Source organism: Ricinus communis, chromosome 6 (genome assembly GCF_019578655.1).
Source record: "Ricinus communis isolate WT05 ecotype wild-type chromosome 6, ASM1957865v1, whole genome shotgun sequence".
Taxonomy (NCBI): Eukaryota; Viridiplantae; Streptophyta; class Magnoliopsida; order Malpighiales; family Euphorbiaceae; genus Ricinus; species Ricinus communis.
In genome coordinates, this window is record NC_063261.1 from 5,942,835 (window position 1) to 5,957,195 (window position 14,361).

General features: G+C 38.8%; 1 protein-coding gene and 2 non-coding genes across 3 annotated transcripts; 1 reads left to right on the forward strand and 2 right to left on the reverse strand.

The window, feature by feature from the left end:
• Window positions 1–1,568: 1,568 nt before the first annotated feature.
• LOC112535755 lies at window positions 1,569–1,675 on the reverse strand. Its single transcript, XR_003079835.1, has one exon. It is a non-coding gene; the product is annotated as a small nucleolar RNA R71 (small nucleolar RNA).
• A 1,031-nt stretch (window positions 1,676–2,706) lies between these two features.
• Window positions 2,707–3,495, forward strand: LOC125370262. Its single transcript, XM_048375261.1, has 2 exons — window positions 2,707–2,807; window positions 2,886–3,495. Exons 1-2 carry the CDS (start codon window positions 2,707–2,709, stop codon window positions 3,493–3,495), a joined length of 711 nt encoding a protein of 236 aa, XP_048231218.1.
• Window positions 3,496–13,709: 10,214 nt separating this feature from the next.
• LOC112535747 lies at window positions 13,710–13,817 on the reverse strand. Its single transcript, XR_003079827.1, has one exon. It is a non-coding gene; the product is annotated as a small nucleolar RNA R71 (small nucleolar RNA).
• Window positions 13,818–14,361: the final 544 nt, after the last annotated feature.

The window sequence follows — 14,361 nt, forward strand, 5'->3', positions numbered from 1 at the left end:
AGTGGATTTTGAGGCATTCAAGAGGCAATTCGAGGTTCATTATTTAGATTTGGAGATTTAGGACTGTTCATCTGATTTGAAGAAGGGTGTACATGTGTCCAGTTTTCTTTTCTGCATTTGTTTGTTATTTTATTTTATTCATTAGCATGAGTAGCTAGAGCTGCTGAACCCATTAGGGTTCCTTTATTTGTTGGATTGCACTTCATGCTTATGAGATTTTGATTATCAATTCTTGTATTCTTCTTGCTTTCAGTATTAATAAGATATCACATTATTCATGAGACGTTATGAATTGTGTTCTTTAGATTGCTTTCTGTAATTGAGAAATTCATTTAGTAATTGGAATTTTGAATAGCAAGAACTGGTTAATAATCACTTAGAGATAAGGGTAATCAACTAGCCGGATTAAGAATTAACAACTTTTAATAGTAGTGGATTAATCTTAAAGCTAACCTAAAATCAATCGTTAGGAAGAGATTTCGTCGTTTAGGTTATTAGGCTTAGGAATTCGGTGTTCTCGAGAGGGAACTCGAATTCAATTTAGAATCCGCTCATGGGTAATCATAATTGGTAATCAATCTAATTTCTAACTTTATTAAAAATCCAACTAGCTTAGGTCCCCGTTGGGTTTGCTTTCTTTCCTTAATTGTTTCATTAAACCTTTGCAGATTGCTTGCTAATCATTTAGCTTGCACCTAGTCATAGATTAGTAACTTCTTCACTATTAGTTAAGGTTAGATAACATAAAATGTTGGAGTAGTTCCAAGCTCAACCTTTCCCGAGAATATGATCTTGATACATGCCATTGTGCTAGTCTGCATCTATAGGTTCACTGCCTTAAATTGTCGCTGCATAAATAGTTCATCAAGTTTTCGGCGCCGTTGCTGGGGAACTCTTTGTGTGAAATAGAGTGAATTTATGTTTGTGCTACTCTAGCCATTTTTGTTTTCTGTCTTTTGATTCTTTATCCTTTTATTCATTTATGTGTTCTTTGGTTGCTCCTTTTTAATTTCAGGTAGTTTATGACTAGGAGCTCTAATCCTACTCCTGTAGACCCTCTTGTTAAACTAGAGGGTTCCCTTCGTCTTTTGAGCAAGCGTATGCAAGAAGAATAGGAGGCGCGGATAAAGATTGAAGCCCCTATGAATAAACCAGCAGAGATGGGAGACAACAATAACAACAACCAGGCTGTGGATGAAAACAGGACAATGTACGAGTTTGCTAAACCTTCTCTTGCGGAAACATAGACGAGTATAGTGCGACCACCTGTGGCAGCCAATAACTTTGAGATAAAGCCGAACGTGATACAAATGGTCCAGAATAGTGTGAAATTTGGGGGACTGCTGAGCAAGGAGTCAAATGCTCACATAGCTAAATTCTTGGAGATCTGTGATACCTTCAAGATAAATGGAACGACTGATGATGCCATTCGGTGGAGGCTATTTCCATTTTCTTTAAGGGACCAAGCAAAGAGATGGTTGCAATCACTCTCAACCAACACTATTACGACATGGAGTTCTTTAGCTGAGAAGTTCTTATATAAGTACTCTCTTCCGGTTAAAACTACTAAATTGAGAAATGACATATCTTCTTTTGTGCAGTTCAAAGACGAGAGTATATATGATGCTTGGGAGAGGTACAAGGACTTGCTTCGATGTTGCCCGTACCACGGATTACTAGTATGGATGCAGGTTCAGACTTTCTATAGCGCTTTGAACCTTGCTACTAGGCAGATGGTAGATGCTGCAGTAGGTGGGGCCTTGAACAGTAAGACGCTAGAGCAGGTGCAAAATCTGATAGAGGAGATGGCCATGAACAACTACCACTGGCAATCCTCTAGGAGTCGGTCAGTTAAGCAGGGAGTGGTCAACCAGTTAAATTCTACAGCAGCCTTGGCAGCTCAAGTGGAGCTCTTGGCTAAGAAAATAGACCAACTCTAGATGTCGGTTCATACAGCACAAACTGTAATGCGAGGTATGTTTGCTTCACCTTCCACTTCTTATCCTTCTCCATCCTCTATTGTTTCTACTGACCTTGAACATGTAGACTATATGAGTAATGCACCTAGACAGTAGAATAATCCCTACAATAACACATACAACCTAGGTTGGCACAATCATCCCAACTTCAGTTGGAGGAATAATAACGCTCAGGGACACCAGGTTTTAAGAGATTGCATCAGCAATAGCCCTAGCAGTAGGCTAGTCCATCCCAACTACCTCTACCTCATGAGTAGAAGCCTAATGTCGAGGAGTTGGTGATGAAATTTGTGTCCTCTACTGACAATAGGTTCTAGTAGACGGAGAGTGCACTTAGGAATCAGCAGGCCTCCATTCAGAATTTGAAGAACCAGATAGGCCAGATTTCTAAGATGTTGGCTGAGAGAGCATTACAGAGTCTAACCCGAGGGAGCACTACAAGGCTATCACGTTATGATCAGATAAGCAATTATCTAGTTCTCTACCTATAGCTGATGATGATGATGTTGTTGTGCAGGATGAGCCTGACATGAAAGAGCCAGATCTTGAGAAGATAGAGCCTGTGAGAGTTGAGGATAAAAAGAAGAGTCCTGTGAGAGAGTACCAGCCACCTATCCCATACCCTGCTCGACTGAAGCAGGAAAAGATTGACCATTAGTTTGGTAAGTTTTTAAACCTTTTTAAACAACTACACATTAACCTTTCTTTGTTTGAGGCTATTTCGCAGATGCCGAAGTATGCAAAATTCTTGAAGGAGATATTGAGCAACAAGAGGAAGCTGGAGGACTTGGGATTGGTGACCCTGAATGAGGAGTGCTCCGCCATTCTGTAAAACAAGCTACCTGTTAAGAGGCACGATCCAGGGAGTTTCATTGTACCCTGTATGATTGGTGAATTACCTATTAGTGGTGCTTTAGCTGACTTAGGAGCTAGTATTAACTTGATGCCCACTAGCTTGTTTGATAGACTTGGTTTGAGTGAGCCTAAATCCACTAGGATGAGCATTCAGCTAGCATATAGGACTATTAAGATTCCTAGGAGTATAGTTGTGGATGTACTTGTTAAGGTAGACAAGTTCATATTTCCTATTGATTTCATTATCATGGATATGGAGGGTGAGAGTACTGTGCCACTGGTCTTAGGTAGACCTTTCCTTGCTATATCTAGGGCTGTTATAGATATTTGTAATGGGAAGCTCCAACTTAGGGTAGATGATGAAACTATCACCTTTGACTTAGTGACTTCCATGAGACAATCTTTAGACTATGATGATATTGTATATTTTATAGATGTCTTGGATGATGTTGTTGAGTCTCATATGCAGGAGATTTTGCTTGATGATGCTTTACAGGTTACATTGCAGGGAGATAAGAAGGAGTTGTCTAACGAGCAAATGCTGGAGCAACTCACTTGTTTGCTGGCTAGTGAGCCCAGCCGTTCTACTGACCCATTTATTTCTCTTGACAGCTTAGATGTGCAGAAGGTGAAACCTTCTATTGAGGAATCCCAGTCCTAGAGTTGAAGGAATTACCTAAGCACCTGAGTTATGCCTACTTGGATAAGGCAAAGAGGCTATTAGTTATTATTGCAGCAAACTTGACTCCTGAGGAGAGGGAGATGACTTTATCCTCTCTCAAGAAGTATCCTATGGCCTTTGCATATAAGGTTGCTGACATTCTTGGAATCAACCCCAGTTTTTGTTCGTACAAGATCTTGATGGAGGATAGTTTCAGGCCAGTTGTGCAGCCATAGAGACGACTTAACCCGAACATGAAGGAGGTGGTGAAAAAGGAGGTAATTAAACTTTGAGATTCAGGTTTGATTTATCCCATATCTGATAGCTTTTGAGTGAGTCCTGTGCAAGCTGTGCCAAAGAAAGGAGGGATGATTGTGATAAAATATGAGAATGATGAGTTGATACTAACTAGGATGGTAACCGATTTTTGGGTTTGCATCGATTATAGGAGGCTCAATTATACAACTCAGAAGGACCAATTTCCCCTTCCATTCATTGATCAGATGCTTGAGCGTCTAACGGGCCATATGTTTTACTGTTTTCTTGATGGCTTTTCAAGTTATTTTCATATACTAATTGCACCTGAGGACTAGGAGAAGACAACCTTTACTTGCCCCTATGGGACATTTGCATATAGAAAGATGCCATTTGGTTTATGCAATGCACCTGCTACTTTTCAAAAATGTATGATGGTGATCTTCCACGATATGATGAGGAGTCTATGGAGGTTTTCGTGGATGACTTCTCAGTGTTTGATAACTCTTTCTCACATTGTTTGTCTAATTTAAAGCATATGCTTGCACGTTTTGTTGAGACAAACTTGGTTCTTAATTGGAAAAAATGTCATTTTATACTGAGAGAGGGTATTGTGTTGGGGCATAAGATTTCACATGCGAGAATGGAGGTAGACAGAGCTAAGGTAGAGACTATATCAAAGTTGCCACCTCCTAGTTTTGTTAAGACTGTTATGAGCTTTCTTGGGCATGCTGGCTTTTATAGGAGATTCATTAGGGATTTCTCTAAGATAGCTAGGCCTCTTACTTAATTGCTTATTAAGGATGTTTCTTTTGTGTTTGATGCTGATTGCCTACAGGCTTTTGAGTTATTGAAAAAGCTACTAACCACAGCTCCTATCATGGTTTCACATGATTGGGGGCTGCCCTTTGAACTTATGTGCGATGCTAGTGATTTTACAGTTGGAGTTATTCTTGGATAGCAGGTTGAGAAGAAGTTACAGCCTATCTATTATGCTAGCAAGACATTGACGGATGCCCAAGAGCATTATACCACCACTGAGAAGGAGTTGTTAGCTGTGGTTTATGCCTTTGAAAAGTTCAGCTCATACCTTGTGCTATCAAAGACCATTGTCTATACGGACCATTCGGCATTGAGGTACTTGTTCAGAAAGCATGATGCTAAACCGAGACTGATTAGATGGATTTTACTCTTGCAGGAGTTTGATATAGAGATTAAGGATAAAAAGGGAACTGAAAACTTGGCAGTGGATCACTTATCAAGGTTGGAGAACCCGAGTTTGGCGGCACTTGATGAGAGAGCCATTGATGATAGTTTCCCTGATGAATATATGTATTCATTGCATGTATACATCGATTCTCCTTGGTTTTCTGATTATGCAAATTATTTGGTTGCAAGGATCCTACCATAGGGTATGACATATCAGCAAAAGAAGAAATTCTTTGCTAACTTGAAATACTACATTTAGGAAGACCCCTTTTTGTTTTGTGTTTGTGCAAATAAAGTGATTCGGCAATGTGTATATGGGGAGGAAACTCTCAAAATCCTTAAGCATTGCAATGATGGACCAACCGGAAGCCATTAGGCTGCTAATCATACTGCTAGGAAGGTGCTAGATGCAGGATTCTACTGGCCTACAATCTTTCAAGATGCAAAAGCCTTTATCTAGGTTTGTGATGCATGTCAGCAGTTGATGGTTGCTATCTATGCAGCTACAATCTAAGGCAGTGTACCTATCGATGCAGTCTAGCACTAATGGCGAGTGTCAAGGTCGTATTCCTCGGGAAAGTGAAAGCCTAGAGTTACTCCTTTATTCTATATTATATTAGCCTAAAATGAATGATGAATAATTCCTAAATTAACTAATAGCTACTCTAATTGTTATCTAACTACGGCTACTAGGGAAGGATTAATTCAAGTTAAGGAATAACCCCTTGGGAATTCTTGTCTCTAGGGAATGGAAACTAAAGATGGAATTGATTGATTAAATTCAATTTCTGTGGAAAAATCTCTACGCAATTAACGCATTTCTCAAGGACATTAACATCTTAACTTAGATTAATTAGGTTGAAATCTGTTCCTAACTCTAATTATCCAAATTAGCATTATGTACCATTTAACACTATTGAGAGATGTTAATTCTCAATTCGGTAGAACAAACACCCTATCTCTAGGCGAATTTAATTCTAGGTTGCAAAGGACAATCCAAACCTAAACGTCTTTCTTAAGAACATTCAAATTCCAATAATCATTCAACAAGATATGAAGAACAAATCAATAAGTACTTCCATTGCAAACTAATATTAAAAATCAATACATTCGATTCAAAAGTTAAGTACAAAAATCCCTAGATAAAGAACCCCAATGGGTTAACAAGTTTAGCTAATCATGTTCATTATCAAAACCCACAAGAATTCAATAACAACAATGAGTAAAGGTAGAGAAACCTGAATATACCCTTGGATGAGAGTAAACAGCTCCAATTCCTCTTACCCAATCTTGAGTCGATTCTTGTTCCTCTTGCTCGAATTGACACCAATCAACGAACCTCGCCCAATCTCAATCTTTGAAGGGAATCCAATTGAAACCTTGGTCCAAGTCTCCTTTTTCCTTAGTTCTAGCTCAGAAAACCCTTAGAGAGAGAGAGAGAAATGAGTTTGGGACGTCCTAAGCCTAGTTGCCCCTTTTCCCCTTTTCTTTCTTTTAAATTAATTTGTCCAACTGCTGTGAACATGGTCGTGTTGATGCCCGTGTTGGGAACACGGCCTGGGGTTGATGGGCGTGTTAGGAACATGGCCCTGTGCTGATGAACGTGTTACTCTCTGTGATCGTGCTCCTTAATGCTTCTTTTTTCTTTGATGTCAAATGCACCAACACGGCCCGTTTTGGTGCCCGTGCTGGGAACACGGCCAGTGTTAAAACCAACACGGCCGTGTTCATCTTCCTCATATGCAAACTTACCTTGTTTCGACAACTTTGACATCCAATTCTGCTCCAAATCTTCCCTTTATCACTCTTTGGCTTCTTTTGGACCTAATACACACAAACAGATGCATAGGGTGAGTGTTGGGACCAATTCACATCCAAATGTACATAAAATCATACTTAAAAACCCCATTTAGATGTGTGTATTTTACGCACATCAGCAGTCAGGTAACATCTCTTCCTGTGATGAGATGCCCCAGACTAGTATACAAGTTGTTGAGATTTTTGATGTTTGGGGCATCGACTTCATGGGACCCTTTCCTTCTTTTCATGGAAATAAGTACATACTTGTGGCTGTTGAGTGCTTTTCTAAGTGGCCAAAGGCGCAAGCTTTTCCCACTAATGATGCTAGGTTCCTTAAGAGATTATTTGCTAGGTTTGGTACACCTAAAGCATTGATTAGTGATAGAAGGATCCATTTTTATAATACCCAACTAGAGAAAGTACTTAAACGCTATGGGGTCACACACTGGTTCTCTTCACCCTATCACCCACAAACTAGTGGGCAAGTGGAGGTAACTAATAGGGGTTTGAAACGCATTCTAGAGAGAACGGCAGAGACTAGTAGAAAGGATTGGGTTGCCAAGTTAGATGATGGATTGTGGGCTTTTAGAACAGCCTATAGAACTTCTATTGGTTTTACACCATATAGGCTAGTTTACGGTAAGACATGTCATTTGCTTGTTGAATTGGAACATAGAGCCCTTTGGGCTTTGAAATCATGCAACTTTAGTGTTGATTCTGCATGTAAAGAAAGACAATGGCAATTGAATGAGTTTGAGGAGTGGCGTCAGCAAGCTTATGACAACTCCCTAATTTACAAGGCTAGGATGAAGAAGTGGCATGATCAACGACTGAAAGGCTTGAAACAGTTCAAAGTTGGAGACAGGGTTCTTTTATATAACTCACGTCTTCGTTTGTTTCCAAGTAAGCTGAAGAGCCGATGGTCAGGACAGTTCGTAGTCAAGCATGTCTTTCCATATGGCACAGTGGAGCTACATCACCCTTAAAAGGGAGACTTCAAGGTTAATGGGCATAGGATGAAGCATTATCATGAGAACTCGTTAGAAGTTGAGGAGCGAGTGAACATGCTTTTCTAGCAAGAGTAGTCCGATGTTGAGTCCAGCTAAAAGACAACCAAAAAGAAGCGCTTTTGGGAGGCATTCCCATATTTAGCTTTACATTATTTTATTAGTTGCTTGCACGTTTGGTTGTAGTTGGAGCACTTGCTTAATTAATGAACTTAATTGCTTAAGTTAAAGTTTTTTAATAACTTAAGTTGGATTTTTGGTTATTGGAGAACATTAGCTTCATTGTTTGACACATTTTTACTTGACTTATAGCCTGAATGTGTATGCATGTGTGTTGAATGTAGGCAGGACATTGAACGGTTTGAGATGTCGAACTCGAAGGTTCAGCACGGCCATGGACAAAGCCGTGTTGAAGAAGGACAAGGAAAGGCTTGGAAATGGGTTGTTCACCACAGCTTTCGAGGGCATCACGAGTTGCAACACCAGGCCATGTGATCAGCACGCCGGAGTACAACCCGTGCTAAAAATACACGTAAAACTCTCTTTAAGGTTCAGCACAGACTGAGTCAAGGCCGTGCTGACCAGCACGGCCGTGCTCACCTCGGTGCTCACCCCCGTGACTACATATATGTGTCATTTTCAACCTTTTGAAAGTTTTCATTCAGTAAATTCTAAGGTGTTCTTCTTCCTTTTCTCACATTTTCTTATCTTTCACGACCAACTCAAGTAAGTTTTTCACCTTTTGCCATTTAATTTGGTTAAGTTTGAGTTCTTTATGCATTTTTAATCTAGGACATTATGATGATGATCAAGTATTTTTAATTCTTTTTCCCCTTCTCCATTTATTTTATATTCTGGTCTGCGTCAATTCTTAATAAAACCAAAGTGTTGTTCAATTATTCTTTGCATCATTTCCTTTTATTTTTTAGTGTTTTGTTCGTTATTCATTGCTTTTCTTGGTTTAATTTTTTTTAATTCACACTGCTCGAGTTTAATTTGGATCATAATTGTGTAGCATGCTCGTCAATTGGCTCAGGTTACTTGCTACATTTGTGTAATTGTGATAATGTACATGCTAAGTGTGGGGTTCGAAATTAATAAAGTTAATTTATGATAGTTTATGTTGATAAATTCATAGCATAAATTCTCTTTACTTGGTAATTAATTCATGGCCTATTTTGTATGATCTAGCTATTACTAATTTTTTATTGTGGAGTGGAATGCCATTGGGCATTAGTTTTTCTACAGGAATTTGAGGCTTTGGGCATAGTGTTAAGCCTAAAAAATTTCTATTAATCAATTTCTAGCTGTTATGCTGTTGAACTTTTGTTGGAATTTGTTTTGACTTGATTACTTGCTCAATTACCAATGATTGATTGTATTAGGTAATATAAGAGAACGAGAACAAGCCCGTCACCAACAACCATAATGCACCGCTACTAGCAAGCGCTCGCGTGGCGACGGACCTTCTTCTTCTACTTCACCGTCACCTAGGCGACCACCAGCACCAGCACCAGCACCCCCACCACAACAGCAGCCGGTCCGATCAAGAAGAGTAGAAGCTGCACTTCCACCCGCACTTGCTCGACATTGCCTATGGACATTCTAAAATGCTGATCATGAGAGCCGCTTCCAAGTCATGCGATGGAAGCAAGTAATGGCCAGGCGATGCATTGATTTTGTATCCTTGGAGAGAGTTGCGTTGGCTCAGGATGTTCGTGCACTATTTGACATATTGCCTTACGCATGCTTCTTCGACATCATTGAGCCTACCTAATGCGAGCTAACCATTGAGTTTCTAAGCACCTTCTTCCTATAATAATAGATCACAAACTAGCATTAGCCTGATGCAGTTTACTTTAGACTTGGTGGAAGGGAGTTCTCGATATCAATTCTGCAGTTTGGGATGCATTTGGGTTTATGCACCGAGCATGAGATTAGTGAACTAACACGATGTTTACTTTCTTTTGCTTTTTTCTTTTTTCTATATGACGACATCACTCTATCTCAGCCGCTCCATGTCAGCAACAGCTCATCGTCCTCACACTAGCCACCATATGTTGTCAAAGTTGGTAGTTTGTTCGCTTCCCATCAAACAAACCCTCTTCCTCTACTAGTGATTCTTGTGTTGATTAGCAGGTAACTATCTATATAAAGTCCAAACCTTGGTACTGAAAAGTACCACCTGCAAAAGAATAAATTTCTTCAAAGAAAATGTATTTCTTTGACCTAAATTTTTTTATTTTGTGTCTATTTACTAGGTAATTATGCATAATTATATTTAAAATTGCTAAAAAAATTTAGAATGTAGCTTGATATGTGTGGAATATATTTTCTTTTGAGGCACTAAGAAATTGCATATAAAAGATTGATTTTTTATTTTGGGAGCTAAAACAATTTTATTTTGGAGCTCAAAGTAAAAAATTTATCTTTGGGATCTTAAAATTTGAAATTCGGGTCCCCAAGGACAAATTTATTTTGAATTCCAAGAATATTGTCAATTTCGGGAACTAGATCTCCAAGAATATTTTCAACTTGGGGCTCTCGTGTTACAACATAATTAGAACACAAAAAAAAATTTCTAACTTGGAGTTCTAGATCCTTAAGTACCCAATATATTTTGGGCTTTCGAACTAAAATATTTTAAATTATTACCAGGATTTCCAAAGAATATTTCTAACTTAGAAAACTATTTGGGGTTCCTAACTTAAAATATTTTAAAGTATTATTAGGTCCCCATAAATATTTTCAACTTGGAAACTACTTGGGGCTCCCGACTTGAAATATTGGATCCTCAAGAATATTTCTAACTTGGAGAACTACTTAGGGCTCCACATTGAATATTTTATTGGTCTTTCACAGATTTATCCCTTGAGGAACCATATATTTGTAAGACTAATAAAACATTTAAATCCTAACATGTTTAGTTTCCACATACCTACACAATAAGGCTTTTATTCTTGGAATTTCTAACGATTTAAATAATTAAAATATGTGCTCCTATTTGTTTGTTTTGCAGTTATGGATCAGGACTCAACTCATCATCATTCCTCTTCTGGAGATAGAGTTCCTTTTGATGCTGCTATTGTAGAAATAATTTATTTCTTCTTTTAGCGTTTTGATTCTTTTTTATAATGAACAAAACTTTTTCTCCACTTCTATGCATTATATATTCTTTGCTCTTATTGTGAGAATCGCTTCAAGTCTTCTGCCACTTCATGGAGCCATATCACTTTACATATAACACAAATACAATACAGCCATATCACTTGCATCATGCAGCCACACCAATGTACCTCTGCACACTTACACTTACAATCATTTTGCATCATGCTGCATGTCTTCTGCTTTTTTCTATCATTATTTTCTTATTGGTTAGGTGTATCATAAATAGGGATACTTAAATATAGAAAAAAGTGACCATGAGGTCTACTTTTATTAAATTTCAACTAGTGGCCTAAAGCTAACTTATAAGGAAAATTGTCTTAAGATCATTTTTATGGCTGTAGGTTGGCATCAAACTCTAAGTTTCCTTTCTTTTATCATTTTCCCACATGGTGGGAAAGTATTTTTTCAAATATCTCCCATTAATGTATCTTATGTGTGGGAGTATGGGTTTGCCACCATAAGAGCGGCTAGCAGGCACAACACCTCTTAGTTCATCTCTCCTGTGAAGGGGTACATATCTCTCATCTGAAAGTAGTGGAGCTTAGGGTACTATAGCATCACTTCCCTCCTAAGAACTAGTGAAAGATTGCCCTTTTTACTCTACATTTTGTGCCATTGCATATGATAAGACATTTGATATGCATTGTGTTACACATGTTTATATGCCAATTACTTTTATTTTTGTGCATAGTTATCTTGTTTATGCCAAAATCACCTGTGTTTTGGCTCCCTTCATGTTTCAAATGATCACTGATGGACATTATCAGTATTTGAGGGCGATACGTGAGAATATGGACCGGAATCCATCAAATTTGAACAAAGGCTAGCATTTCAAGGTTGAGCATGGCCTGGACTCTGGACATGCTGAAGCATTGACCTTTGATCCTTAATTATGGCCTTTCAACACAGTTTTCGAGGCCAGCACGGCCCGTGCTGGTGTAGCAACAGCGAGGGCACGGTCAAGGAACAAAGGATTAATTTTGGCACTCAGAGGTTGAGCACAGCCTAGACTACGTCTGTGCTAACCAGCACGGACTTGACCACGGCCGTGCTGAGACATTTATATAGGCAATTTCGATTTCTTTTGTGGGGTTCAGTTTTTTGACCTTAGATCTTATATGCGTGAGCCACCTCTTTCTAGACTTCAACGTTCGACTCTAAGAGACCATTTCGCACATTGAAGGATGGATTTCAGTGGTTCAAGCATCACATTGAAGATCAAGAGTGGACTTTGAGGCATTCTAGAGGCAATTCGAGGTTTATTATTTAGATTTGGAGATTTAGGACTGTTCATTTGATTTGAAGAAGAAAGGTGCACATGTTTCCAATTTTCTCTTCTGTATTTGTTCTTTATTTTATTTTATTCATTAGCATGAGTAGCTAGAGCTGCTGAACCCATTGGGGTTCCTTTGTTTGTTGGATTGCACTTCATGTTTCTGAGATTCTGAATATAAATTCTTGTATTCTTCTTGCTTTTAGTATTAATAATATATCACATTATTTATGAGATGTTGTGATTGTGTTCTTCAAATTGCTTTATGTAATTGAGAAATTCATTTAGTAATTAGAATTTTGAATAGCAAGAACTGGTTAATGATCACTTAGAGATAAAGGTAATTAACTAGCCGGATTAAGAATTAACAACTCTTAATAGCAATGGATTAATCTTAAGGCTAACCTAAAATCAATCGTTAGGAAGAGATTCTGTCGTTTAGGTTCTTAGGATTAGGAATTCAGTGTTCTCGAGAGGGAACTCGAATTCAATGTAGAATTCACTCACCGGTACTCATAATTGTAATCAATCTAATTTCTACCTTTGTTAAAATCCAACTAGCCTAGGTTCCTCTTGGGTTTGCTTTCTTTCCTTGATTGTTTACTATACCCTTGCAGATTGCTTGGCATTTAGCTTACACCTAGTCATGGATTAGTAACCTCTTCACTATTAGTTAAGGTTAGATAATATAAGACGCTGGAGTAGTTCTAGGCTCACCTTTTCTCGAGAATACGACCTTGATACTCGTTATTAGTACTAGTCTGCATCGATAGGTTCACTGCCTTAGATTATAGCTGCTTAAATAGCTCATCAAATTTTTGGCGCCGTTGTTGGGGAGCTTTCTTTGTGTGAACTAGAGTGAATTTATGTTTATGTCACTCTAGCCATTTTTGTTTTCTGTCTTTTGATTCTTTTGATTCTTTATTCTTCTATTCATTTATGTGTTCTTTAGTTGCTGCCTCTTAATTCCAAGTAGTTTATGACCTAATCCTACCCCTGTAGACCCTATTGCTGAACCAGAGCGATCCCTTCGTCTTTTAAGGAAGCGTATGCAAGAAGAAGAGGAGGCATGGATAGAAATTAAAAGCCTGTGAATAGATCAGTAGAGATAGGAGACAACAACAACAACTAGGCTGAGGATGAAAATAGGACAATGTACGAGTTTGCTAGACCTTCTCTTGCAGGGACACAAACGAGTATAGTGCGACCACCTGTGGCAGCCAATAACTTCAAGATAAAGCCGAATGTGATACAAATTATCTAGAATAGTGTGCAATTTGGGGGACTACCGAGCAAGGACCCAAACACTCACATAGCCAACTTCTTAGAGATTTGTGATATCTGAAATGACTGATGATGCCATTCGGTTGAGGCTATTTCTATTTCCTTTGAGGGATCGAGCGAAAAGATGGTTGCAGTCACTCCCAGCCAGCACTATTATGACATGGAGTTCTTTGGCTGAGAAATTCTTATATAAGTACTTTTCTCCTGCTAAAACTGTTGAATTGAGAAATGACATATCTTCTTTTTATGCAGTTCGATGATGAGAGTATGTATGATGCCTGGGAGAGGTATAAGGACTTGCTTCTATGTTGCCCACACCATGGATTACCAGTATGGATGCAGGTTTAGACTTTCTATAACAGTTTAAACCTCGGTAAGAGGTAGATGGTATATGCTGCAACAGGTGGGGGCCTAAACAGTAAGACGCCGGAGTAGGCGCAAAATCTGATAGAGGAGATGGCCATGAACAACTACCCATGGCAATCCTCAAGGAGTCAGCCAGTCAAGCAAGGAGTGGTTAACCAGTTAGATTTTACAGCAGCCTTGGGAGCTCAGGTGGAGCTCTTGGCCAAGAAAATATACCAACTCTAGATGCCGGTTCATACAGCACAAACAAGCTATAAGTTCTATGGTGGACGCACTACGCTGCAAACTGTAATGCGAGAGGTATGTTTGCTTCACCTTCCACTTCTTCTCCTTCTCATCCTCTATTGTTTCTGCTAACCTTGAACAGGTAGACTATATAGGTAATGCACCTAGACAGCAGAATAATCCCTATAGTAACACATACAACCTAGGTTGGCGCAATCATCACAACTTCAGTTAGAGGAATAATAACGCCCAGGGACCACTAGGTTTTCAGAGATTGCA

Bases quoted from the DNA above. Each gene is read 5' to 3' on its own strand.
- LOC125370262 (XM_048375261.1), top strand. From the start codon at position 2,707: ATGCCGAAGTATGCAAAATTCTTGAAGGAGATATTGAGCAACAAGAGG. The intron at 2,808-2,885 runs GTAAAACAAGCT...ATTACCTATTAG, and splicing joins GAGGAGTGCTCCGCCATTCT to TGGTGCTTTAGCTGACTTAG.